This window comes from Sciurus vulgaris (assembly GCF_902686455.1).
Source record: "Sciurus vulgaris genome assembly, chromosome: 11".
NCBI classification, from domain to species: Eukaryota; Metazoa; Chordata; class Mammalia; order Rodentia; family Sciuridae; genus Sciurus; species Sciurus vulgaris.
The window spans coordinates 54,680,397-54,706,634 of record NC_136472.1 but is presented as its reverse complement, the minus strand read 5'-3'; the positions used below and the strand labels follow the sequence as shown (position 1 = coordinate 54,706,634).

At 36.2% G+C, this 26,238-nt stretch overlaps 1 protein-coding gene across 1 annotated transcript in view; it reads right to left on the bottom strand.

The window, feature by feature from the left end:
- Positions 1–335: 335 nt before the first annotated feature.
- SAAL1 (serum amyloid A like 1) overlaps positions 336–26,238 on the bottom strand; it is a 31,604-nt gene continuing 5,701 nt past the window's right edge. Inside the window, exons 4-12 of the mRNA XM_079101895.1 lie at positions 18,052–18,131; positions 15,744–15,803; positions 15,494–15,609; positions 14,841–15,021; positions 11,946–12,028; positions 11,670–11,858; positions 7,062–7,258; positions 5,301–5,393; positions 336–3,567 (exon numbers count right to left, since the gene is read on the bottom strand). Of these exons, the coding sequence (XP_078958021.1) occupies positions 3,475–3,567; positions 5,301–5,393; positions 7,062–7,258; positions 11,670–11,858; positions 11,946–12,028; positions 14,841–15,021; positions 15,494–15,609; positions 15,744–15,803; positions 18,052–18,131 (1,092 nt within the window). The 3' untranslated portion in view covers positions 336–3,474. The remainder of the gene's footprint in view (positions 3,568–5,300; positions 5,394–7,061; positions 7,259–11,669; positions 11,859–11,945; positions 12,029–14,840; positions 15,022–15,493; positions 15,610–15,743; positions 15,804–18,051; positions 18,132–26,238) is intronic.

The window sequence follows — 26,238 nt, the reverse complement described above, 5'->3', positions numbered from 1 at the left end:
TTCCTGCTACTCTACCCACAGACTACCCATTAAAGATTAACAATTAAGAGATTCTGTTAGCAAAAGTATACCACTATGGTGCTTAAACATATGACATCAACACCCACAAGGTTAGTAGTCACTAATGTTTCTTGTCAAGGCAAAAGCTTGTCAAGTCAGCTGAAACAATGAGGTAAAGATAATAAATCTTACATACTTGGTTATATATTGATGATAATCTTTTCTATCAAGTATTTGTGCTGGTTTCAACTGTCAAATTCAGTAATACTTAATATTATAACAGTTTGAGGCATAAAAGGAATAAACATTATTTGTAATTAAAATCAGGCTTAAAATCATGTGTGATTTGCTTTTAATAAACTTTAATAGGAAACCTCAAATATACAAAAATAGAGGGAGCAGTAGTGTAACAGACCCCCAAGTAATCATCACCCAGCTTCAGCAATTCCAATTCACAGCCAATCTTGTTTTACTTCCCTTGTCCCACCTTCCTTCTTCTTATCCTAGACTATTTTGAAGCAAATCTAAGACATCATACCATTTCATTATAAATACATGACTATTCATAATGGTTCTTGGATTAGATCTTATACTAGTAATAAAAAGAAAAATATCAGAATGGATCTCAAGAGAGATGTTTACTTATGTTCCCTTCCTTAAAACTTCTGCCAGGAACAAAGAAAATATTGGAGTTATACAGTGGTAAAAGAAAAAATATGCTCATATAAAATAGGTTAATCCTAAATTAAACAAATCTATTCCTTGAAAAATAGGACACTGATGAAGTTATAAAGAATACTAGTTAAAACAGGCAAGATAATCTATAATTCCAGCACTCCTTTTCTTCAATTTACTCAAACACAGCTCTACACCATCATTATAGCTCAGTCTTATACAACAGAAAGTGATGTCCACTTAAGATTTAATGATTTACTCCAAACAGAGGTTGTTCCTTAATGCCTATGGTTGGTTTCTGCATACACTTCATTAAAAAAAGTGTGTGTGTGTGTGTGTGTGTGTTCATGTGTAAAAGTATAAATGTTGAGAGGTGTCATTTAAACTTTTTCTCACTTAAATGCCAAAGTTATCAAGATGAGTAATTCAAAGGTATAGGAATGGGAAATTAAAAAGAGTTGGAAAAGCTCTTAATCTAGAAAGATGGATCAGCCAATAAAAAAAGAATTTAATAATATTACATTAACTTCAAGGACAAAATGTGTTCTAAAAAGGCAGGAGAACATGTCTTAAAAAAAAAAGATTTAAATACTTAAAAAATCTAATTCAAATTTAATTAGAAACAATGCATCATATATGACAAAGGCTAACTCAAGTTCCTCTCAATTTTTCCCCTCCCCTGCAAAATGTATAGAGAAAAGAGTGTGAACTCCTCAGATCATGTAGTATTTAAAAAGTTTTAATACTGAACTATTTATTATAATTCACAGATTCAGGAAAAATACTATGAAAGTATGTAGCAGGTTACAATGTTATAATAGAAAAAAGTAGTAAAGAAACTAGGTCAGATCCAAAGTAAAAGAAATGTGAACACCCCACCTTCCTATGATGTAGCCCATGTTTTTCCCGCTTGTAACTTCCTCTGGGTGGCACTCTCTTCCTCAGAAACCCAGGGCCTAGTGCTCTCCCACTTCAGACATGTTCTCAGGAAAGAAGTGTGAAATGTACATGCATTGAGGAAAATAAAGCCAATAATTTCAAGTGTTATTTTTATAGGGATTTGCTTCTTAACTTTATACTTAAATAAGACAGGAGTTTTAGCACTGGCTAGCAGGTCATTTCATTGGTGCCTTTGAAACCTCATGTTAAATACAAACACATTCAGTCTACCAATAAGGTCAGCCCTCAGGGCATGCAAATATTAAGTAAAGCTACCAGATAAGAGTTTGAACTCTAATATTTTAATGTTATGGTCCCACTCTTTTCATCAGTGACACTTTAAACAATCAAATGTCCTCCAAACTGAAATCAGTCTTCTTTTATCACTAACAGTGTTCTGTGTTTTATGAACAAAAATCCCCCAGGCAAAGAAAACAAAGTGTGAGACAAGACCACAGCTTTAAAGATTCTAAAACAGGGCTGGGGAGATAGCTCAGCTGGTAGAGTGCTTGACTCGCAAGCACAAGGCCCTGAGTTCGATTCCCCAGTACTGCAAAAAAAAAAAAAAAAAAAAAAAAAAAAAGAAAAGATTCTAAAATAAACGTGAAATGGGCTTAAAAAGCTAGTTGTGTTACTCATAACTGATATTTTCTTTAAATCCATCAGAAATTCCACTTTTAGTATCTGAAATAATACAAATTGAAAGATTCTTTAAACATACCTGGTTGATTATCTAATACAATACGTTCAGTAGGAAGCACTATACAGAGTAATAGTGTGTACAGCACAGTTCATAAACCATCAGAAGTTACCTACTCCCCTCAATCTTAATTTTCAATAATCTGAATTTCCTCAAGCAAATTACTACCTGAAATTCAACCACTGGAATAATGCTGAAAACAGAATTCAGCTAATGTACTTTTATCACAATGTCAACATTTCTGCCTTCATATGCCCAACATAGGGAAAAAAATTGAAATGTAACAAAGGTAAATTAAGAGCAATAACTGCTTTTGAATAATTACTAACAATCTGGAAAGGAATTGACACAAATTAACAAAATGCCTAAAACATATTTGTATGTTGTGGGAAACATCATAGACTGACTATTCAAGCACCATTCACATTCACATCTCCCTTCTTTCTTACTATTCTCTCCTACAGAGACTACAAAGAAAAAAATACTAAATTTTAAACATTTACAACTCAGAATGACCATGTGATAAGTAGGCCGGGGAGGGCTGTCCTTTCAATAAAAAGCATAAGATTTGCTAGAGGAGGCCCCTTGCCTCTTTTTCCTTTCTAAATGCAGATGAAAAACCCCTTAGCCATGAAACAATAAACATGAATATAAAGGTATACACTGCAGGTCTCATGGAAAGATGAAAGGAGGCAGTGTCCCTGTGTTACTTCTCAGAGCTGAATGCCCTGCTCTGGGCTTCTTATTGCATAAATACACAAAATACATAAAGACTAAGCTACTATAAGAGTTTTCTATTACTGTAGCTGAATGTACTTGTAGTGGATACCAACCCACAATTTTCACATAAAAATCAAATTAATAGTTATAGAGAAAATCCTCACCAACCCCTCAAATATTCTAAAAAGAACTTCAATGGTAAGCTTGTATTTTTGCTTTCTTCAAATAAGATAAATAACTCTTTAGCAATATTAAAATTGGAGAGAGGTGACAGTTGAGATTTCAATGCCAAATAATTAAGTTAGGTAAGTCTAGAGAGGAAGGGCACAATAATGGGCAATTAGGTTTACTATCAGTTTTATCTAGTATTTCCTATATGTCAATTTCAGCTATGAAAACAATCAAGTTTATTTCTTGGAGAAGAAATTCCAACTCATTTTTTAAGCCTGAACCTTCAAAGTTGGGAAGCTTTCCTCCAGGTCATCAGCAAGGGCCTTATCGACTTCATGTAAGATTTTAATGAAGTCCTCCACCTGTGAGTCAAAAAAAGCATCAAATAAACATGGTGAGAACAAAGGTGATTGAAGATATTCTGACTATAAAAATGCTCTTCCTGCAGTTTCTAAATAGTCCAACAGACAGACTTGTTGACAAATTCCCAGATATCACGGTCCCCTGAATCATGAAGGAAGTGACTATACCTAATTTTTAAATTTATTTATATTTTAATTCTTGAGCTACTACATATCCTCCTGATGCTTCTCCTTTAAGGTTCATTACTAAACCAGGCACAATGGTGCACACCTATCATCCCAGCTCATCAGGAGGCTGAGGCAGGAGAATTGCAAGTTCAAGATCAGTCTCAGCAGTTTAGTGAGGCCGAAAGAAACTTGGTGAGACCCTGTCTCAGAATAAGAAATTTAAAAAGACTGGGGATGTGGCTCAGTGTTGCCTCTGAGTTCCATTACTGGTACCCCAAAAAAAAAAAAAAAAGTCCTGTAGTTTATTAACATTTTCCTTGCCAACATGTTTCTTCTGCGTGCCTTCTTTAAAAAAAAAAAAAAAATTAATTTAACTAGTTATGCATGACAGTAGAATGCACTTTGATACATCATATATAATGGAGTATAATTTCTCATTTTTCTGGCTATACATGATGTAGAATCCCACCGGTGGTATAGTTATATATGTACACAGGGTAATAATGTCTGATTCATTCTATTATCCTTCCCCTCCCCTCCCTTCACTCACCTCTATCTAAAGTAATTCTATTCTTCCCTAACCCACCCCTCACATTGTGAATTAGCATCCGCGTATCAGAGAAATCATTAGCTTTTGGTTTTTTGGGATTGGCTTATTTCGCTTAGCATGCTATTCTCCAGCTCATCAATTCACCAGGAAATGCCATCATTTCATTCTTCTTCAAGGCTAATATTCCATTGCATATGTATTCCACATCTTTTTTATCCATTCATCTGTTGAAGGACATCTAGGTTGGTTCCATAGTTTAGCTATTGTGAATTGAGCTGCTATTAACATTGATGTGGCTGTGTCAACTGTAGTATGTTAATTTTAAGTCCTTTGGGTATAAACTGAGGAGTGGGATAGCTGGGTCAAATGGTGGTTCCATTCCAAGTTTTCTGAGGACTCTTCATACCGCTTTCCATAATGGTTGCACCAATTTGCACTCCCACCAGCAATGTATGAGTGTACCTTTTCCCCCACATCTTCTCCAACATTTATTGTTGTTTATACTCTTGATAATTGCCATTCTGACTAGGGTGAGATGAAAGCTCAAGTTTTGATTTGCATTTCTCTAACTGCTAAAGATGTTGAACATTTTTTCATATATTTGTTGATTGATTATATTTCTTCTGTGAAGTGTCTGTTCAGTTCCTTAGCCCATTTATTGATTGGGTTATTTGTTTTTCTGGTGTTAAGTTTTTTGTGCATGCCTTTTTTATTTTCTTATAAAAGTTCCTATTTTGAAACTGCCTCCAATGGTAACAAATGTATTATCTGAAGAACTATAAACTTTTGCTTCATACATATGCTTTCTACTTCATAACAGAAAGGAAGAGCATTAATTCCATGTTGATTTCTTCCCTAAAATCAGAATTACACTTAGGCCAGTACTATGAATGAGCCAGCAGTCAACTTTCTGATGAGGCATTAAATCATGTGATGTGTACTGTCTTTTTTTGACAATGGCCTCAAAAGATCTAGTCCTTTTCAAAAACATTTAGTAATCCTGTGAAATACTCACCACTGGACTGTAAAAAGGAAGAAGGTTTTGAAATGCACAGAAACATTTCTGCTTGCTTAACTGGCCCTCCTTTAGCCCCTGTGCCACAGTCTCCTAAAATAAACAAAAGATTTAATATCAGAAAAGGAAAAATTTTAAAGTTATATTGACTAAAAAAATACAAATCAGTATATATGATTAGTTACTGACCCTACAGTCATTTCAAATGTTGCAAACTGAACCTACCTTCATCAGAAGTTTTATATAATCCAAACACATCTCCACTATAGTCCTTATTTTAATGATGGGTGCTACCATCCACCGTGCTGCACAAGACAAAAATCTGGGTACATCCAAAACTTTTCCTTCCCTCCTGCTACTAACTCCTCCCCACAAGTGTTCAATTCTACTCTGCTAAACTTTACCCCATCACTCCTCCATCCACACTTCACTGTTTAGGCTCTCATTATTTTTCAGATTATTCTTGAAGATTACCAATCTTAAGAGTCCGTCAGTTGGTCTCCTGGCCTCCAGCCTCAACTCTCTAATTCTTCCTCTCTATTGCTTTTGGAGGTATCCCTCTGAATTGATCATATCACTTGATGCTTAAAAAAGATTTTAGCAGCTCCTCAGTTTCCTTAAGTTCCAATTTCCCATATGTGGCAAATAAGAATTTTCATGATATATCCCAAGTATATTCTCAGCCCACCTTCCTGCTATATTCCTATAACTTCTTAAAAATAAAGAAGCATGTTTGGGCTGGGGTTATGGCTCAGTGGTAGAGCGCTCGCCTAGCATTCGTGAGGCCCTAGGTTCGATCTTCAGCACCACATAAAAATAAAAGTATTGTGCCCACCTACAACTAAAACAAAATTATTTAAAAACAAACAACAAAAAAAAGAAGCATGTTTAGCCCTCCCTTCAAAAAGCAAAAATGATAGAAAACAATTGGAAAAATACTTGCAATGAATATGAAAAGATATATTACCAAGGTGATACAAATAATCAAAATAGATATATTTATAAAGAAGAAATACTAATAATATATAAATATAAGAAAAGATGTTCCATTTTACTAATAAAAAATGCAAATAAAAATATTTAGGCATAATTTAAGATTAAAAACACAAGAATAACAGACTTTTTTAAAAAGAAATATTCTTCAAAAAATAAGGGAGCATGAATATATTCTTTATAGTTATTTTCATGAATACATACTTTTTCTAAATATCTGGATAGAATGAATATGCTCCAAGAACAAATATGCTAATAATAATGAACATATTCAGGAAATATATTTAAAACGAATTTGCAGTAAATTTTGAAAATTATTGGGCGAATTGAGTATTAACGAACTGGTTCTCCAGTGGAAAGTCTTCAGTGATTTTTACCAAGAATCAGAAAAAATGCTTACAATATAATATAAAATGTAATGCTTGAATTATAAAAGAGCAATCTTTGGAAACTATAAATACTGAATTACAAGATGTGAAAAATGCATATGTAAATACATTAAACCCTATCAGTTGCTGTTTTAAGATTATAAATTGATGATGTAAGATTTTTCTTTATTTTACCAAATTGAATTCAGTCATACTTTCATATTTGAAAAGTTACAGAAGGACCAAGGACTCAGTTCAGTGATAGAGCATTTGCCTGACATGCATGAGATCCTGGGTTCATTCAATCCCAGCACCACAAAAAAGCAGTAATAAAGCTTATAATTTTAAGCAAGCAATGCTTTCATTTGCTTAAAAAAAATACAAATACTTCTTTTTCTACCTTTGTTAATGCCTGAAAAATATTAGAAAGAAATTCGCATGAAATATCCTTTAAGATTTTCAAGTGGAAATCATCTTGGGTTGCATCAGACTTTTTATTTTCTTCTTGGCTAGACTCTATTGAATTCTCTGGTTTCTTCTGACAATGTTCCATATTTTGTAACACCCGGATTAGACTGTCAATCAGAGGAAGGTCTACTGTACAAACAAATCAAGAGACATGAAATCAACCAGTTAAGTTTGGTTTTTTGATTCATTAAGTCATACATTCATACTGAACTACAGATACAGTGGTAAATGACATTGCTAAGGCATCAGCCTTCAAGAGGCTGATGTTTGCATACTTTCAAATCAGTAAATATATAAAATTTATAAATAAATAAAATGAGATTTGGGTAAATTCTATGAAGGAAACAAAAGGGAAATATAATAAAGTAGCTCAACAGGGGAAGTTCTCTGAAGAAGTGATACTGAGTTGAGAACTAAAGGATAAGAAATGTTAGCAATGCAGAAAGCCCAGCAAAATATCTCAGAGGAATAGAGCAAAGACCCCAAAGAGGAAACACCAGGCAGGGAAGAGCTGAAAAGCAAAATGGAAGTCAGTATGACTCCAGACTAGTGAGCAAGGAAAGAGAAGCACAAAAAGAGGTTAGAGAGGTAAGAGCCCTACCACACACAGCCTTCGAGGACACAGTGAGAAAAGAATATTGTTTAACTTTTTTAAATTAACATTTTTATTTGTTCTAATTAGTTATACATGACAGTAGAATGCATTTATACATTTTGATAATCATACATAAATGAAGTGTAATTTCTCATTTTTCTGATTGTACATATTGTAGGATCACATCAGTCATGCAGTTAAGTTTAAGTTTTATAAAAACCTTAGACAAAGTTCTTAAATGTTACATTGTATTAAATTAAGCAGAAAAATACAGTCTAATTTTTAAAAACTGAATAGTCCTTTTAATTAGCCTATAAAAAAACTGAACATAAAAATAAAGCTTCTACTCAAAATAGATATTGTACCATGGACATGCTTAAAGATCTCACATAGAGTCAATCACTGATTCTAAGTTCACCATTTCTGCTTAATAATTATAACTCTGGGGTTAAAAAAAAAAAAAAAAGAAAAAAAAATTTTCTGTAGCACTGAATCTAGTGTACTAATTTGAAAACAATCTAACTTTACATCCAAATTTAAGTCATTTATGTACATACAGTACATGAAAGTGACTTTTAAACAAATTAGCAACCAGGGAAATCTTATCTTTTATTACTCAACTCAATGTCTTCAGAGCACCTCGCTACCTAGCTGCTTTATTATATTCTCGTTAGATCTACCCCCAACCTCTCTTATTATCACCAACTCAACTCAAACACCCAATTCTTATTCCATGATTTCCCTGTAGGTCGCATCAATCTGTACCAGTCTCTTGACTCTTTCTCACCTAAGCCCTAACTCTGCAAAACCTCAATTCAAGGCCGGGGCAAAGCAAGGAGGAAGAGTGTTGATCAGGTGCTTGGAGTTAAAGGAGCATCTTCACACTTTCCGCCCTGATCATAAACATTTTATATGGTTTTGGTGTGGTGGCAGCAAAAATCAACTAGTCCCGTAAACAGCAGGAAAGATGTTTCTACAAAAATCAATAGCTTTTCTATACAACAATAACAAATCTAATGAGAAAGAAATCAGGAAAACAACTCCATGTACAATAGTTTAAAAAATATATACATATACATATATATATTTTTATGTGTGTGGGTGTGTATGACTAAACCTAACCAAGAAGGTGAAAGAAATCTACAATAATTATAAAACACTGAAGAAAGAAACGGAGGAACACACTAGAAAATGGAAAGATATTCCATGTTCATGGATAGGCAGAATTAATATTGTTAAAATGGGCATATTTCTAAAAGTGATCTATAAATCAATGCAATATCCATCAAAATACCACTGATTAAAAAAGCCATAAAATACCAGTGATAGCCTTCACAGAACTAGAAAAGACAATCCTAAAATGCATATGAAAGAACAAAAAATCCAGAATAGCCAAAGCAATCCTGAGCAAAAAAGAGCAATGCTGGCAGAACCACAATAACTAATTTCAAATTATCCTACAGAACTGGTTAGCACCTCACTGCTGCTGAGGCTGACTTTGAATGCAAGATTCTCCTGTCTCAGTCTCTGGGCTTGCTTTGTTCTTTTGATGCTGGGAAATTAATTAGGGCCGTGCCCATGCAAAATACATACTTTAATACCCTCAAATATTTTTAACATTAAATCATCATTTTTACATTCTTGATTCAATTTTTTGTAGGCTACAATAACAGACCTAATTCCAAACTTACCATGCCAAATTTATGCTCCTCTACCAATAAAAACTTATGGTCACAGAACATATATTTTTTGACAAGCACCATTCTGTTGGTTCTTGTCTAAAGGAAGAGATAAGCAATATGAAAGACGCTAACGGCCAAGGAAACTGAAGTCAGAGGAAGGGATATTTTTAAAAATGTATTAACGGAATGGATCCTTTTCGGTTTTTACTTTTGTGAGAGTTCAATGGACAGCTTTAATGCAGATGACACTTGAAGCTTTTGAAGAGATCTAAGTTTTGATGAGGTTATTCATACTCAACTCTTGAATGCATAATGATTATGGACCATGGTCTTCAAAACCTTGGTACTTGATGCTTTCCCAAAGTACTAGGAGTTGAATGCCACAATACAAACTGATTCCTTTTTTTGGCATTAATGATCCATGGGTTTCTTTAAATGAAGTTCATGTTAGAGTCCATAGATATCAGTGCTCTGCAAAAGCTGCTGGGGGATCCAACACTTCCCAGGACCAGAGAGGCCAAGCCCCACCCATAATCATCTGATTCTTGAAAAAGATGTCAAAAACATTTGTTGGTGAAAAGACACCCTATTTAATAAGTGGTGCTAGGAAAAAAAAAAAAAAGGACATTCATATGTAGATGAAATTAGATCCCTATCTCTTATGCTGTACCAAAGGCAACTCAATATGAATCCAAGACCCAAGTTTAAGACCAGAAACTGCAACTGTTAGAAGAAAAGACAGGGGAAACACTTCAACATATAGGCACAAAGACTTCTTGAATAGTATTCCCACAGCTCAGGAAATAAGAAAAGAATAAATGGAATGGTATCAAACCTAAAAGCCTCTGCAGAATAAAGAAACAATTAACAGAGTGAAGATACAACCCAGAAAATGGGAGAATTTTTGCCAGCTACTCTTTCAACACAGGATTAATACCCAGAATATGCAAAGAATGCATAAAACTTCAGTATTAAAAAAATGAATGACCCAGTCAATAAATAGGCAAATTAACTGTTAAACAGACACTTCTCAAAAGAAGTACACTATGGCTAACAACGATAATAATAAAAAAAAAAAATTCAACATATTTAGTCATCAGGGAATAAAACTACGCAAAGATTACACTCATTCCAGTTAGAAAGGCAATCTTCAACAATACAAACAACAATAAATGCTGACTAGGATACAGAAAAAAACTCTTATACACTGTTGGTGGGAATGTAAATTAGCACAGTAACTATGGAAATTAGTATGGAGGTTCCTTAAAAAGCTAAAAATATTTAACTACCATATGATCTAGCTATACTAAATATTTATCCAAAAGAATGAAAGTCAGCAAACTTGAGAGATACACACATACCTATGTTTAAGGCAGCACAGCAGCCAAGTTATGGAGTCAGCCTATGTGTCCATCAATAGATAAAAAAAAATGTGGTACATAAACACAAGTTTTGTTCAACCATAAGGAACAACAAAATTATGTCATTTGCAAGAAAATAATGAATGGAAATGGAGGCCATAATTTTGAGCACAGTAAGTCAGACTCATATGTTTTCCCTCATATATGAAAATGGGGGAAGGGGGGAGTGGTGAAAAGGATGTCATGAAAGTAGAGGGTGACCACGAGGGTAGAGGCAGGAGATGGGGAGAGAAAAGAGAAGTACAGGGCCAGTATCAGGGAGTAAAATTGATCAAATTGTGATTTCATGTGTGTGTGAATATGCCACAATGAAATCCCCCATTCTGGAAAACTGAGCTGCACCAATAAAAATAAAAGTTCCTAGTATGATAAACTTTCTCTATAATTTTCAATGAAAAGATCAGGGTATAACACTCGTTAAGAAAAAAAAGGCAAGCATGTTTGTAGTACAATTACTTTTTGCTCAATTACTTTTCTCTCATATCAAGTCAAAAGAAATAACTAAGGTTAGAGAAGATATAAGCAATTTAACAACTAACAACTCCAAGATTTAGATTTCTAACTCAGGCCTCTCCCCTCAACTTCAGACTTCAAATTCTTAGCTCATTACCTCCACTAGATCATCTAAACATGTTTAAAATCAGTCTTCCCTCCTTAAATAAATGGCAACTTTTTTGGTCAACTATGATAAGACAGATCCTTGACTTGCATTTAAAGGAACAGAAGTATTTTTGTAATGGTGAGAAATGGGAGAAACAAATCAAATGAAGAACACACATAGGCCTGGTCTTTAAAAATATGATAGGTTGCAATTTAATTTAGTGAACTGAAGTAATACTTGCCTTTTTCTTTCTTTAGATATTCCTGGTCAGCCTGTGAAGCATAGATGGCAGACAACACTGAAAAAACAGAGGCTAGCATTGTTTTCTGTTCTTGCAGTATGATGGGTGGGTCATCAGATTGGCAGAATTCATGGCAGACCAGGTCAAAAAGTAAAGTCCAAGTGTCTTTCCCAGTATCAGGACACTGTACTTAATAAAGAATATAAACAAAGTAGTAATTTAAAAAATATAAAAAAAAACTGAGTAGCTCTAATGTATCCCAATAAGCCATCTTACCAATTGCTTGAATTCCATCATCCACTGTGGTAAGCAGCTGTAAGATATGCATGTAAACATCAAGCCCCTCTGGGTTTTCAGAACTAAGTACAAAAAGCAAAAGACACTGCATCAATAACTTTATTGTCTAGAAATTTCATCCATTCACTCATTCAACAAATATCTATTATGCTGTTTTAGCCACTGCCCTAAGGATAAAACAGTTCCATATTTTATTCTCAGTTTTTAAATGTTACTAGAACTTCCTTCATAATGAGGGAAAGAGTAAACAAGCAAACACAGAAATATGTAATATAATCACAAAAAGGAAAGAGGTAAAAATTCTTTTTGGCTATGTCCCACAAAAACAATAATGCAGACCTGCCAGGTGATGTTTACATCATTTTATTTTTAATAATCAAAACAAAACAATAACTGAGACTTCATTTTTGATTACAGAGAATTGAACCCATGGACACTTTACCACTGAGTTATAATCCAGCCCTTTTTATTTTGAAACAGGGTTTCGTTACGTTGTTGAGGGTTGTTATGATTTGAATGTGAGATGTCCTCCAAAAGCTCACGTATGAGACTGTGCAAGAAGGTTCAGAGGAGAAATGATTGTGTTGTGAGTCTTAATCCAATCAGTGATTTAATCCCCCTGATAGGGAATAACTGAGTGGTAACTGAAGTGGTAGGGTGTGATTGGAGGAGGTGGGAACTAGTATGTGGTTTTTGATATATATTTGTATCTGTTGAGTGGAGACTCTCTCTGCTTCCTGATGATGCAAGCTGCTTCCCTCTTCCACCCTCTTCCGCCATTATGTTCTGCCTCACCTTGAGCCCTGAGAAATGCAGCCGGCCTTCTATGGACTAAGACCTCTGAAACCGTGGCCCTTACATAAACCTTTCCCCCTCTATAATTGTGCTGGGCAGATCATTTAGTCACAGCAGCGAAAAAGCTGACTAAAACAAGGGTCTTGCTAAATTTCTGAGGCTGGCCTGGAATTCACAATCCTCCTGTCTCAGTCTCCCAAATCGCTGGGATTACAGGTATGAATCACCTGGCAACAAGTGAGACTATTATAGTATGAAAGTAAGGTACACTGCACTAAGTAGCCACAATACTGATTTTTCTTAAAACTTCACAAGATTATCCCAGCTCCACAGTTGAGAACAATAAAACCCTCAAAGTATAATTCTTATGATCAACAGTTTGTTGTTCAGAAATGCAAAGAATTTATTCTTTAACCAAACAATTAAGTGAAAAGACAGTGAACAATTAAAACAATGGTTCAACAAATGTTTATTTAAGTACCTACTATGTTCAAGCAGTATGTTAGGGTCTGGGAAGACAAAGATGTTTAAGATGTTACCATTATCTTCTTAAAATTTATAGGTTAAAAGGAAAGACCAGAATTAAAGTAGTAATCATAATAAAGTGAATTTAGCACTGGAGGAAGTCCCAGGTGCCAAAAGATCACAGATCAAGTGATTTGATTTAATATGGAAGGTCAGGAAGGTATCATAAGAGAAATGATGTTTACACAGAAACTTGAAAGGGTTAATGATGTGTTTGAGGTAGAGGAGACATACTATGCCACGGCTTGGAGGCAGGAAAACTTGGTTAAGTTGAAAGAAATGAACATGCAACACAGAATACATGGAACCAAAACAGAAAGGCATTTTTCAGAGGCCCTACACACCATGTTTTCTAAGAAATATAGACCTTATCTTTAGTAGGGCAACTGAAAAGTCTGAACTATGACAATGAGATGATAAATGAGTGCTTTGCAAAGATAGCTTTAAAGACTAGTTTTGAAGAGTCTAGTGTAGTGGTGTGTGCTTATAATACCAGTGGCTCAGGAGACAGAGGCAAGAGGATCGAGAGTTCAAAGCCAACCTCAGCAACTGAGCAAGGTCCTAAGCAACTCAGCAGACCCTATATCTAGATAAAATATAAAAAAGCATTGGGGCCGTGGCTCAGTGGTTAAGTACCCCTGGGTTCAATCCCTAGTACCAAAAAAAAAAAAAAAAAAAAAAAAAAAAAAAAAAAAGACTAGTCTTAGAAGAAGCAATCCCAAAGATAGGAAATTCAGGTAAAGAATGTGGCAACAGTCCAGGTGAGAGACACAAGCTTGGCTTGTACAAATGGAATCCCAGAAAAAGTTAGGAACATGACTTGGAGGTTGACTGGCCATGGGAAAAGAGTGGGGTGGAGGTCAGTAGCTTCACTATTTCTTCCACATATTAAAATAGGATAATGACTGCATCACTTACTGATTGAGAACACTAAAGAAGCAGAGTTGGAGGAAGGATGAAAAGTTTAATCATCACTTAGTAAAGAACATAAAATTCACAGCTTTTAATGTGACCTATAGAGTACTAAGAATGCAACAGTAATTACTAAGCAGATTAATTCAAATTTCAATTTTCTGGTCACTAATAGTAAATTGTTCCAATGACATGTGAGAACTAATAATTCTCATGGCAAGACAACAAAACACACAAAACAATCACCTTTCCAGATTGGTGTATCTACACAGGGAGCAACGAACAAGAAAACAAATGATGTTCAACATTAAGGGAAGTTGTTAAATGTTCAAAAAATGAAACACAAGAAAACCTTTTCTCTTTGATCTATATTACATAAAATTGCTGGTGAAGTTAAGATGGTAACCACAATTAATGCTGAATAATTGCCTATAGTTAAATGACATTACAACAAGTACTCTGAACATTACAATTCTTTGCAAAGATTAAATATACTGCCACCTCAATTACTGGTAGGGAATCAAACCTAACAAAGACTATCTATATACGTCATCCTATCAAAAGGAAACTAAGACTTCTATATCTAAGGCTATTTCTAGCAACTGGATTTTCCAGAACATTTGCACAAAAGAAATCACTTACCGTACTTGTTTGGCAGCTTCAAGTACACAGGGCACAATCCTAAACACTGGTTGCTCTTCAGAATCTTCCTGGAGTTGGTCCAAAGGCTGAGCAGTCCCATTTCTAATCCATTCCAACATTAATTTCTCATCCAAATCAAAGAGTTTGTCCACAACCTCCCCCACCTTCACCAGCAAGTCAACTGAAGAAAATAAAACAGGTATTGAAATAAAAAACAAAAAATGTTGCAGGGCTGAAGTTGTGGCTCAGTGGTACAGCACTTACTTAGCATGCGTGAGGCACTGAATGCGATTCTCAGTACCCATATAAATAAATAAAGGCCCATCAAGAACTAAATAAAATTTTTAAAAAATGTTTAAAGCAATAAGGTTAAGCAAAATTCACAAAGCTATTCCAAAAGACAAATCTTGCCAATGTAGTCTTTATTCTAGAGGTGATCTGTTTATCTCTTAAATTTATGCTTAAATTTGCTTATCTTCCTTCAGGAAGTAGAAAACTTATCAGGGTCCTGGAAGTCTGAGAAGCAATTTTACTGCTTAAATCAAAATACGTTCTGTTGCATTTAGACTTTTTAAAAACATGACTTCCAGAGATAGTTACCTGACAATTCAATGTAATCTAATACATTTTTTCTAGATTACATGGTGACTTACCATTTGTTGAACTTGACATGATGAAACAAATGCTATCATAAATAGCTGGATGTTCCCGTATTCTTTCAACCCAGACACTGGCCACTTCTGTCTGGGAAAGGCAAGTAAGCAACAACCTATATGATAAATGTGAGCTTAATATCTATCTTTTAAAAACAGTATACGAAATTTAAGAATCGAGATTTAACTCTATTTTCCTAGATTCCCTTATGGGTGATTTCATAGAACACGCAAAAAGAGAAAAGCATACCTGCTTGTTTCCAGCAAAGTAGGAGGGTCTGAATCATACAAACAGTGCAGTAACACTTGCCTACAAAACAGAAGTCCGTATGTTTCACTTCTCTCATTTCAAACATCAGAATTTTCATTTAATTTTTAAAACATTTTTACTGTGAAATAAGCATATATGCAGAAAAACCTATTAAAACACAAATCTATAGTTACAAAGAAACATGAATTATAAAGCAAACATTCAGGTTTCTAAGAAACAGAAGAATGCTGCTTATCCATGGCCCCTCTGTATCTTCTTCTGAATCACAGTTCTTTCCTATCTAGAAAAGGTAGTAGTACCAACTTTTCCAGCAATCATTTCCTTCCTCTGTTCTATAGTTTTGTTATTTTATAGTTTTTGGTTTTGCTTTTGAACTTTATAGGAAAGAAATTGTTATTTTTTCCTTAAAAATCCTTTCATTATCTATTCATCTATTTGTCTTTGACACATAATTGTACGTACTTAAAGGGTTTAGCAAGATGCTTCAATACATGTGTACATATTCTCAAGTCCTAGTTTTGCTCAAAATCACATATAGGAGATCAACTATGTTGTTCCTGGCAGCTGATGTTCTTTAAGTCATTGCTGAGGAGCATTCCATTGTATGAATATAACATAACTTATTTTTCCAGACTACTGCTGATGGATATTGAGTTGATTTCAATTTTGGGTTATTTCAAACAATATTCCTGTAATATCTGTGTAGGGGCTAGGAGTATAGCTCAACAGTAGAGCACCTGCCTATCATTCATGAGGTCCTGGATTCAATTCCAGTTCCGTAAGATAATAATGATAGTATGTGTGTATCCTAATGTACATGTGCAGTTTTTCTTACTACATACCTATTTGTGGAATTCTCATGTTATAGCATATGCATATCTTCCAATCTGACTAGAAGTACTCAATTTTTCTTTTCTTTTCTTTTTTTGGTATTGGGGATTGAACCCACGAGTGCTTAATCATTGAGCCACATCTCCAGCCCTTTCTATTTATTATTTTGAGGCAAGGTCTCACTAAGCTACATAAGGCCTTGCTAAATTGCTGACGCTAGCTTTGAACTTGCAACCCTCTTGCCTTAGCCTTGCGAATCACTGGGATTACAGGTGAGTGCCACTGTACCTGGCTTGCTCAGTTGTTCTCAAACTGAACAAATACATATCTCTTTATCAATATAAACTATTCTATATTAAGATAAACCTTAACTGAATTTATAAGACATGTTAACATTTTTCATTATCAGATTTTTGATAGGGAATGCTAGAGACCAAATGCAACCATTTACTCCATGAACGATTATAAATTACTGAGAAATAAATACCTGAACTAGTATCTTAAATCTCTCTACACCAGGGGAGTGAGGGGAAGAGTGGGGTGGTGGGAATGGGAAGGATGGTAGAATGAGATAGACATTATTACCCTATATTCATGTATGAGTAGAGTACTGGGTGACTCTCGGCACCATTTACAGCCAGAGGAATGAGAAGTTGTGCTTCATTTGTGTACAATGTGTCTAAATGCATTCTACTGTCATGTATAACCAATTAGAACAAATTTTTAAAACTAATTTAAAAAAAAATCTCTGCTTCTAGAAGACAAAATCCAAAACTGCTTAGAGCAGTTTCATTAACCTATTTTGGGTACAGATTTCTTTGAGATCCTGATTAATAGCCATGCACCCTATACCTAGAAAATGAATACACTCACCAAATTTAACATGTAGTTGCAGAAAGTTCTCAGATCACCCATAGTAACCACCAAGGTTCTCCCCATTTAAAAACCCTTTTCCCAAAACTTTTCTGGGGGATGTAGAAGAAAACTAGCCTCCAGGAAGAAGTAAGAAAGCCTTTAATTACAGAGGCAATCCTTTGTCTTCTAGTCTGTTGGCAAGTCCTGCTCCTTGATCTAAGTCAAAGCTCTCAGGGTGACACTGTTTTAACAAATCCTTGTTTCCTAGACTCTGGCTCTCTGAAGTCTTGAATTCCCTATGTCTACACTGTTTTAGATTCTGATTAGCTGCCCCCATCTCCAAGTTTGGCCCCACAGATTCTTCTTCTGGCCTGCTTACACCTGCACTCAGGTCCCTTTGATAATGATGATGAAAAACTGGCTTAATTTCCTGAATCATGCACATACACAAGTGTGGAAGTCCTTAGCTTACCATTAACACACAGTGAAGTTCCTGCAGCATGTTCATCAAGAACATTACGTTTCATATTTTCCAAACTCTCTATATGTGTTAGGATTTCCTTAGGAATATAAAATATAATTATTAGGTAGTAAAACTTACCCAAGATTTTTATCACTGCTGATGGACACACATATCTCTTGGAAACAGGCCATATTACCTAAAATCCCCACACAGATTTCCTGCCAAAGCAAATTTCACAGGTCACAATGGCTCTAAGATAAAAGACATATACAAAAATAATAACTTGAACAAAGACGTTCACTGAGTCAAATTTGAGGGAAGAAAGAGAGCACGCAGGATATAGAGGTACACAACCTGCCCACTAACCTTGACAAGCTTATAGTATTTAAGAGGGAATAAAAACACATACAAAAGGAAGATAAAAGGCAAATATTAATGAAGACAAAATCTTATGGATGAAGTAAGGCTCAAAGGAATTATGCATATGGCTAATACATATATGGATAGGCTGAGGAAGACTCTCGGGGTGAAAGCAAAATGATCTGATGGAAGGTGAAGGAGAAAGCAGTTGAACATGACTCATAGATTTCAAGTTGCTTCATCTCCCCAGAGATTGGTTCCATTATCATGAAAACTGAAAAATAAAAGTGTATGAAAGGACACAATGAGCTCAGCAGCACAGCAAACTTGCTGGAACATATGATTTGCTCAGGGAGCTTATGAACAATACTGATTTCCAAGTCCCATGTAAATCTACTGAATCAGAATGTCTAGTGTAGAGCTTGGGAAGTCAATATCTACCAAGCACACCAGGTGGTTTTTATGATCACTTAAGTGTGATAACCACTGAGTTAGGACATGTAAAATCTGGGATTAGAAAATGCAGTATGCAATTTAAGAATGCCTGAAGAAAGAGGTGAGGCACCAGTTACCCGGGGAAGTCAGGGGTTTGACCCCACCGTACAGAGCTGTAACATACAAGTGTAAAATAAGGAAATAAATACAGAAAGAAAAAGAGACTGGGTTCTAGATCATAGAAAGAGTTCATACCCTGGGTATAGGGTACAGGAAGAAAGAAAATAGTCAACAAAAGTGACAGAGAAAGGACTGAAGAAGTCAGAGACCAGAGAGGGTGGTGGCACAGAAGCTACAGAGATGAAGCATTTCAATAAAATGTGTACAGTGAAATGTTGAGAAAATATTAAGAGAATAGGGGCAGGAAAAAAAAAAAAAAAAAAAAAAAAACTCCCCTTATAAACTAATGACAGAACTTTCAATCAAACACCAAGTACCATGTCCTGGCCACTCATCAGAATCACCTAAGGGAAATGGGGATGTGGCTCAGTGGTACAGTGCTTGCCCAGCACATGTGAGGCACTGGGTTCAATCCTCAGCACCACATAAAAAATAAACAAATAAAATGAACTTTAAAAAAAAAAAAGAATCATCTAGGGAACTTCAAAAGCTGCTGAGTGCATCATGCATAGAGATACAAACTGAATGGCTCAGGATTTTTAAAAGTTCCCTTCAACAAAGCTTCTCAGTGTATGTCCAGTTCTAGTCACCTGGACGTGTATTAGAAATCTGAAACCTTTTGAGAGGAGTTTTGTGCAGGGTGAGAAACAGGGGTTTCATTTCATTTTGCTGCATATGGATTTCTAGTTTTCCCAACACCATTTTTTGAAGAGGTTATCTTTTCTCCATTGTACGTTTTTGGCACCTTTGTCTAGTATGAGAAAACTGTATTTATATACAGTCTGTCTCTGTGTCCTCTATTCTGTACCACTGATCTACCTGCCTATTTTGGTGCCAATACTATGCCGTTTTTGTTACTATTGCTCTGTAGTAGAGTTGAAGTTGTGGTATTGTGATACCCTCTGCTTCACTCTTCCTGCTAAGGACAGCTTTAGCTATTCTGGGTTTCTTATTCTTCCACATGAATTTCATGATTGCTTGCTCTATTTCTGTGAGGTATGCCATTAGGAATTTTTTTTAAATTGTAATCAAATAGGATACATGTTATTTCTCTATTTGTACATGGAGCGAAGGCATACCATTTGTGTAATCATAAATTTACATAGGGTAATGTTGTTTGATTCATTCTGTTATTTTTTCCCTTCCCCCCACCCCTCCCACGGCCCTTTTCCCTCTATACAGTCCTTCCTTCCTCCATTCTTACCACCCTCCTTATCCCTAACCCTAAACCTAACCCTGACCCTAACTCTAACCCCTCCTACCCCCCATTATATGTCCTCATCCGCTTAACAGCGAGATCATTCATCCTTTAGTCTTTTGAGATTGGCTTATCTCACTTAGCATGATATTCTCCAATTTCATCCATTTGCCTGCAAATGCCATAATTTTATCAATCTTCATGGTAGAGTAATATTCCATTGTATATATATGCCACAGTTTCTTTATCCATTCATCAACTGAAGGGCATCTAGGTTGGTTCCACAATCTGGCTATGGTGAATTGAGCAGCTATGAACATTGATGTGGCTGTATCTCTGTAGTATGCTGATTTTAAGTCCTTTGGGTATAGGCCAAGGAGTGGGATAGCTGGGTTAAATGGTGGGTCCATTCCAAGCTTTCTGAGGGATCTTCATACTACTTTCCAGAGTGGCTGCACTAATTTGCAACCGCACCAGCAATGTATGACTGTACCTTTTTCCCCACATCCTCGCCAACACCTATTGTTGCTTGTGTTCTTGATAATCGCCATTCTAATTGGGGTGAGATGAAATCTTAGGGTAGTTTTGATTTGCATTTCTCTCATTACTAGAGATGTTGAACATTTTTTCATATATCTGTTGATTGCTTATATATCTTCTACTGTGAAGTGTCTGTTCATTTCCTAAGCCCATTTGTTGATTGGATTATTTGTATTCTTGGTGTAGAGTTTTTTGAGTTCTTTATAGATTCTGGAAATTAGCGCTCTACCTGAAGTATGAGTGGCAAAGATATTCTCCCACTCTGCAGGCTCTCTCTTCACATTACTGATAATTTCCTTTGCTGAGAGAAAGCTTTTTAGTTTGAATCTATCCCAGTGGTTGATTCTTGCTTTTATTTCTTGTGCTATGGGAGTCCTGTTAAGGAAGTCTGATCCTAAGCCAACAAGTTGAAGATTTGGACCTACTTTTTCTTCTATAATCTGCAGGGTATCTGGTCTGATTCCGAGGTCCTTGATCCATTTTGAGTTGAGTTTTGTGCAGGGTGAGAGATAGGGGTTTAATTTCATTCTGTTGCATATGGTTTTCCAGTTTTCCCAGCACCATTTGTTGAAGAGGCTACCTTTTCTCCACTGCATATTTTTGGCACCTTTATCTAGTATGAGAAAATTGTATTTATTTGGGTTTGTGTCCGTGTCCTCTATTCTGTACCATTGATCTACCTGTCTATTTTGGTACCAATACCATGCCGTTTTTGTTACTATTGCCTTGTAATAGAGTTGAAGATCTAGTATTGTGATACCCCCTGCTTCGCTCTTTCTACTGAGGATTGCTTTAGCTATTCTGGGTTTCTTATTCTTCCAGATCAATTTCATAATTGCTTGCTCTATTTCTGTAAGGTACATCATTGGGATTTTAATTGGAATTGCATTGAATCTGTATAGCACTTTTGGTAGTATGGCCATTTTGACAATATTAATTCTGCCTATCCAAGAACATGGGAGATCTTTCCATCTTCTAAGGTTTTCTTTAATTCCTTTCTTTAGTATTCTGTAGTTCTCATTGTACAGGTCTTTCACCTCTTGTGAGATTGATTCCCAAGTATTTTATTTTTTTCAATGCTATTGTGAATGGGGTAGTTTTCCTAATTTCTCTTTCTGAAGATTCATCACATGTATAAAAATGCATTGAATTTATGAGCACTGATCTTGTCACCTGCTACTTTACTGAATTCACTTATGAATTCTAAAAATTTCCTAGTGGAATTTCCAGGTTCCTCTAAATATATAATCATGTCATCAGCGAACAGGGATAGTTTGAGTTCTTCTTTTCCATTTCGTATCCCTTTAATTTCTTTGGTCTGTCTAATTCCTCTGGCTAGAGTCTCAAGGACGATGTTGAATAGAAGTGGTGAAAGAGGGCATTCCTGCCTTGTACCAGTTTTTAGGGGGAATGCTTTCAGTTTTTCACCATTTAGAATGATATTGGCCATGAGCTTAGCATAAATGGCCTTTAAAATGTTAAGGAATGTTCCCACTACCCCAATTTTTTCTAGTGTTTTGAGCATGAAGGGATGCTGTATTTTATCGAATGCTTTTTCTGCATCTATTGAAATAATCATGTGATTCTTAACTTTAAGTCTGTTGATATGGTGAATGACATTTATTGATTTCCTGATGTTGAACCAACCTTGCATCCCTGGGATAAAACCCATTTGATCGTGGTTCACTATCTTTTTAATATATTTTTGTATGCAATTTGCTAAAATTTTGTTGAGAATTTTTGCATCGACGTTCATTAGGATATTGGTCTGAAATTTTCTTTCCTCGATGTGTCTCTGTCTGGTTTAGGTATCAGGGTGATATTGGCTTCATAGAATGAGTTTGGGAGGGTTCCCTCCTCTTCTATTTCATGGAATAATTTGAGTATTGGAATGAGCTCTTCTTTAAAGGTTTTATAGAACTCGGCTGAGAACCCATCTGGAACCAGACTTTTCTTTGTTGGTAGGCTTTTGATGACCTCTTCTATTTCATTGCTTGAAATTGATTTATTTAAGTCATGTATGTCCCCCTCGTTCAGTTCAGGTAATTCATAAGTCTCTAGAAACTTGTTGATGTCTTCGAGGTTTTCTGTTTTGTTGGAGTGTAGATTTTCAAAATAGCTTCTAATTATGTTTTGTATTTCACTCGTATCTGTTGTGATATTTCCTTGTTCATTCCGAATTTTAGTAATTTGAGTTTTCTCTCTTTCTCTTTGTTAGTGTGGCTAAGGGTTTATCAATTTTGTTTATTTTTTCAAAGAACCAACTATTTATTTTGTTAATTTTTCCAATTGTTTCTTTTGTTTCAATTTTGTTGATTTTGGCTCTGATTTTAACTATTTCCTGTCTTCTACTACTTTTGGTGTTGGTCTGCTCTTCTTTTTCTAGGGCTTTGAGCTGTAATGTTAAGTTGTTTATTTGTTGATTTCTACTTCTTTTGTTGAATGTGCTCCATGAAATAAATCTTCCTCTAAGTACTGCTTTCATAGTGTCCCAGAGATTTTGATATGATGTCTTTGTTCTCGTTTACTTCTAAGAATTTTTTTATTTCCCTCCTGATGTCTTCTGTTATCCATTCATCATATAATAGTGTATTATTTAATCTCCAGGTATTGGAGAAGTTTCTGTTTTTTATTCTGTTATTTATTTCTAATTTCAATCCATTATGATCTGATAGAGTACAAGGTAGTATCTCTATCTTCTTGTATTTGCTAACAGTAGCTTTGTGGCATAAAATATGGTCTATTTTAGAGAAGGATCCATGTGCTGCTGAGAAGAAAGTGTATTCGTTCTTTGTTGGATGGTATATTCTATATATGTCAGTTAAATCTAAATTGTTGATTGTGTTATTGAGATCTATGGTTTCTTTATTCAATTTTTGTTTGGAAGATCTATCCAGCAGTGAGAGAGGTGTGTTAAAATCGCCTAGTATTATTGTGTTGTGGTCTATTTGATTTCTGGAATTGACAAGGATTTGTTTGACGTACATGGATGAGCCAATGTTCGGGGCATAGACATTTATGATTGTTTTGTCTTGCTGATTTATTCTTCCCTTAAGCAGTATGTAATGTCCTTCTTTATCCTTCTGACTAGTTTTGGCTTGAAGTCCACATTTCCTGAAATGAGGATGGATCTCCAGCTTTTTTGCTGTGTCTGTGTGCATGGTATGTTTTTTCCCATCCTTTCACCTTTAGTCTATGGGTATCTCTTTCTATGAGTCTCTTGCAGGCAGCATATTGTTGGATTTTTCTTTTTAACCCAATCTGCCAGTTTATGTCTTTTGATTGATGAGTTCAGGCCATTAACATTCAGGGTTATTATTGTGATATGATTTGTATTCCCAGTCATTTGACTCATTTTTGTTTTTTGACATGATTTGGTTTCTCCTTTATTTGGCTATTCCTTTAGGCTAGTTCCTCCCGTTGCTGATTTGCATCACTGTTTTTCATCTCTTCCTCATGGAATATTTTGCTGAGAATGTTCTATCATGCCGGCTTTCTTTTTGTAAATTCCTTTAGCTTTTGTTTATCATGGAAGGATCTTATTTCATCATCAAATCTGAAAGTAAGGTTTGCTAGGTATAAGATTCTTGGTTGGCATCCATTTTCTTTCAGGGCTTGGTAAATGTTGTTCCAGGCCCTTCTAGCTTTTAGGGTCTGGATTAAAAAATCTGGTGATATTCTTATTGGTTTCCCCCTGAATGTAATTTGATTCTTTTCTCTCGCGGCCTTTAAAATTCTGTCTTTATTTTGTATGTTAGGTATTTTCATAATAATGTGCCTTGGTGTGGGTCTGTTGTAATTTTGTATATTTGGAGTCCTATAAGCCTCTTGTACTTGGTTTTCCATTTCATTTTTCAGATTTGGGAAATTTTCTGATATTATTTCATTGAATAGATTGTTCATTCCTTTGGTTTGTTTCTCTAAGCCTTCCTCAATCCCAATAATTCTTAAATTTGGCCTTTTCATGATATCCCATAATTCTTGTAGATTCTGTTCATGATTTCTTACCATCTTCTCTGTTTGGTCAACTTTGTTTTCAAGATTAAATATTTTGTCTTCAATGTCTGAGGTTCTGTCTTCCAGGTGTTCTATCCTATTGGTTATGCTTTCTATGGAGTTTTTAACTTGGTTTATTGTCCTTCATTTCAAGGATTTCTGTTTGGTTTTATTTTCAGTATCTCTAACTCTTTATTGAAACGATCTCTTGCTTCCCGTATTTGCTCTTTTAACTTTGATTGGTGTGATCATTTAATGCCTACATTTGCTCTTTCATCTCCTCCTTCAATGCCTGCATTTGCTCTTTCATCTCCTCGTTTGCTTCCCTGATTGTTTTAATTATGTATATTCTGAACTCCCTTTCTGACATTTCTTCTGCTGTGCTGTCATTGGGTTTTATTGATATATTATCTAGGTTTGTTTGGGACATTTTCTTCCCTTGTTTTCTCATATTGGTCAGATGTCAATGGGACTCTGAGATATTGCAGATTTCCTCTATTGGCTTATGGTGTCCCTGTAGATTTCCAGTGTATCACCTCCCAGCCTTCAGTAGCCTGAAGTCTGGAGGAACTTGAAAATGGAATGCCTCCGAACAAAGCTGCCCTTAGCCCGCTACTGGTTCCAGGGCTTGGAGCTGGCTCTGTACAGAAAGGCTCTCACTGGGGGACCTGCTCCAAGAAGCTGGCCCTGTGGGAGGAGCCCACCGCCGGAGTGAGCAGGGCTACCTGGGGAAGACTCTAGTTGCCCTGCCCTGCTCTAATAAGCTGCTCCTATCCATGCCTGCTGCCCAGGCCGAGCTTCACCCGGTGGGGGAGTCTCACTTCGTGGCTCTATTTTAGTCCGAGTCTCTCAATGCCTCCCCTTCTTGAATCCTGGGTTCTGGAGCGACAGGAGATGCAGTCACTCTCTAGTCCGCCACCTTGGATCGCCCCGTGGAAAGAGCCTGCGGCCGGAGGGGGGCAGGGCCACCTGGAGAAGTCTCTGGCTGCCCTGCCCTGGTCCCAGATGCTGCCTGCGGGTCGGAGCTCTTCGCTGGCTCGGGGACTTGTGGCTGACTCTGTGTAGAAAGGCTCTCACTGGGCGGTCTATTCCGAGAAGCTAGCCTTGAAAGGCGCCTCCCGCTGGAGGGGGCCAGGCTGCTTGTGGAAGTCCCTGGCTGCCCTGTCCTGGTCCCTGCAGCAACCTGCGGGCCGGAGCTCGCCGCACTTGCTCCGGGACTTGGAGCTGGTTCTGTGCAGAAAGGCTCTCACTGGTGGGCCTGCTCTGTGAAGCTGGCCGTGTGGGAGGAGCCCACTGCCGGAGTGTGCAGGGCTGCCTGGGGAAGACTCTAGCTGCCCTGCCCTACTCTGATAAGCTGCCCCTATCTGGGCCTGCCGCCCAGGCCGAGCTTCACCGGTGGGGGAGACTCACCCCGTGGCTCTATTTTAGTCCAAGTCTCTCAATGCCTCCCCTTCTTGAATCCTGGGTTCTGGAGTGACTAGAGATGCAATCACCCCCCCATGGAAAGAGTGTCATTAGGATTTTAATTGGAATTGCATTGAATTTGTATAGCACTTTTGGTAGTATGGCCATTTTGACAATATTAATTCTGCCTATCCAAGAACATGGGAGATTTT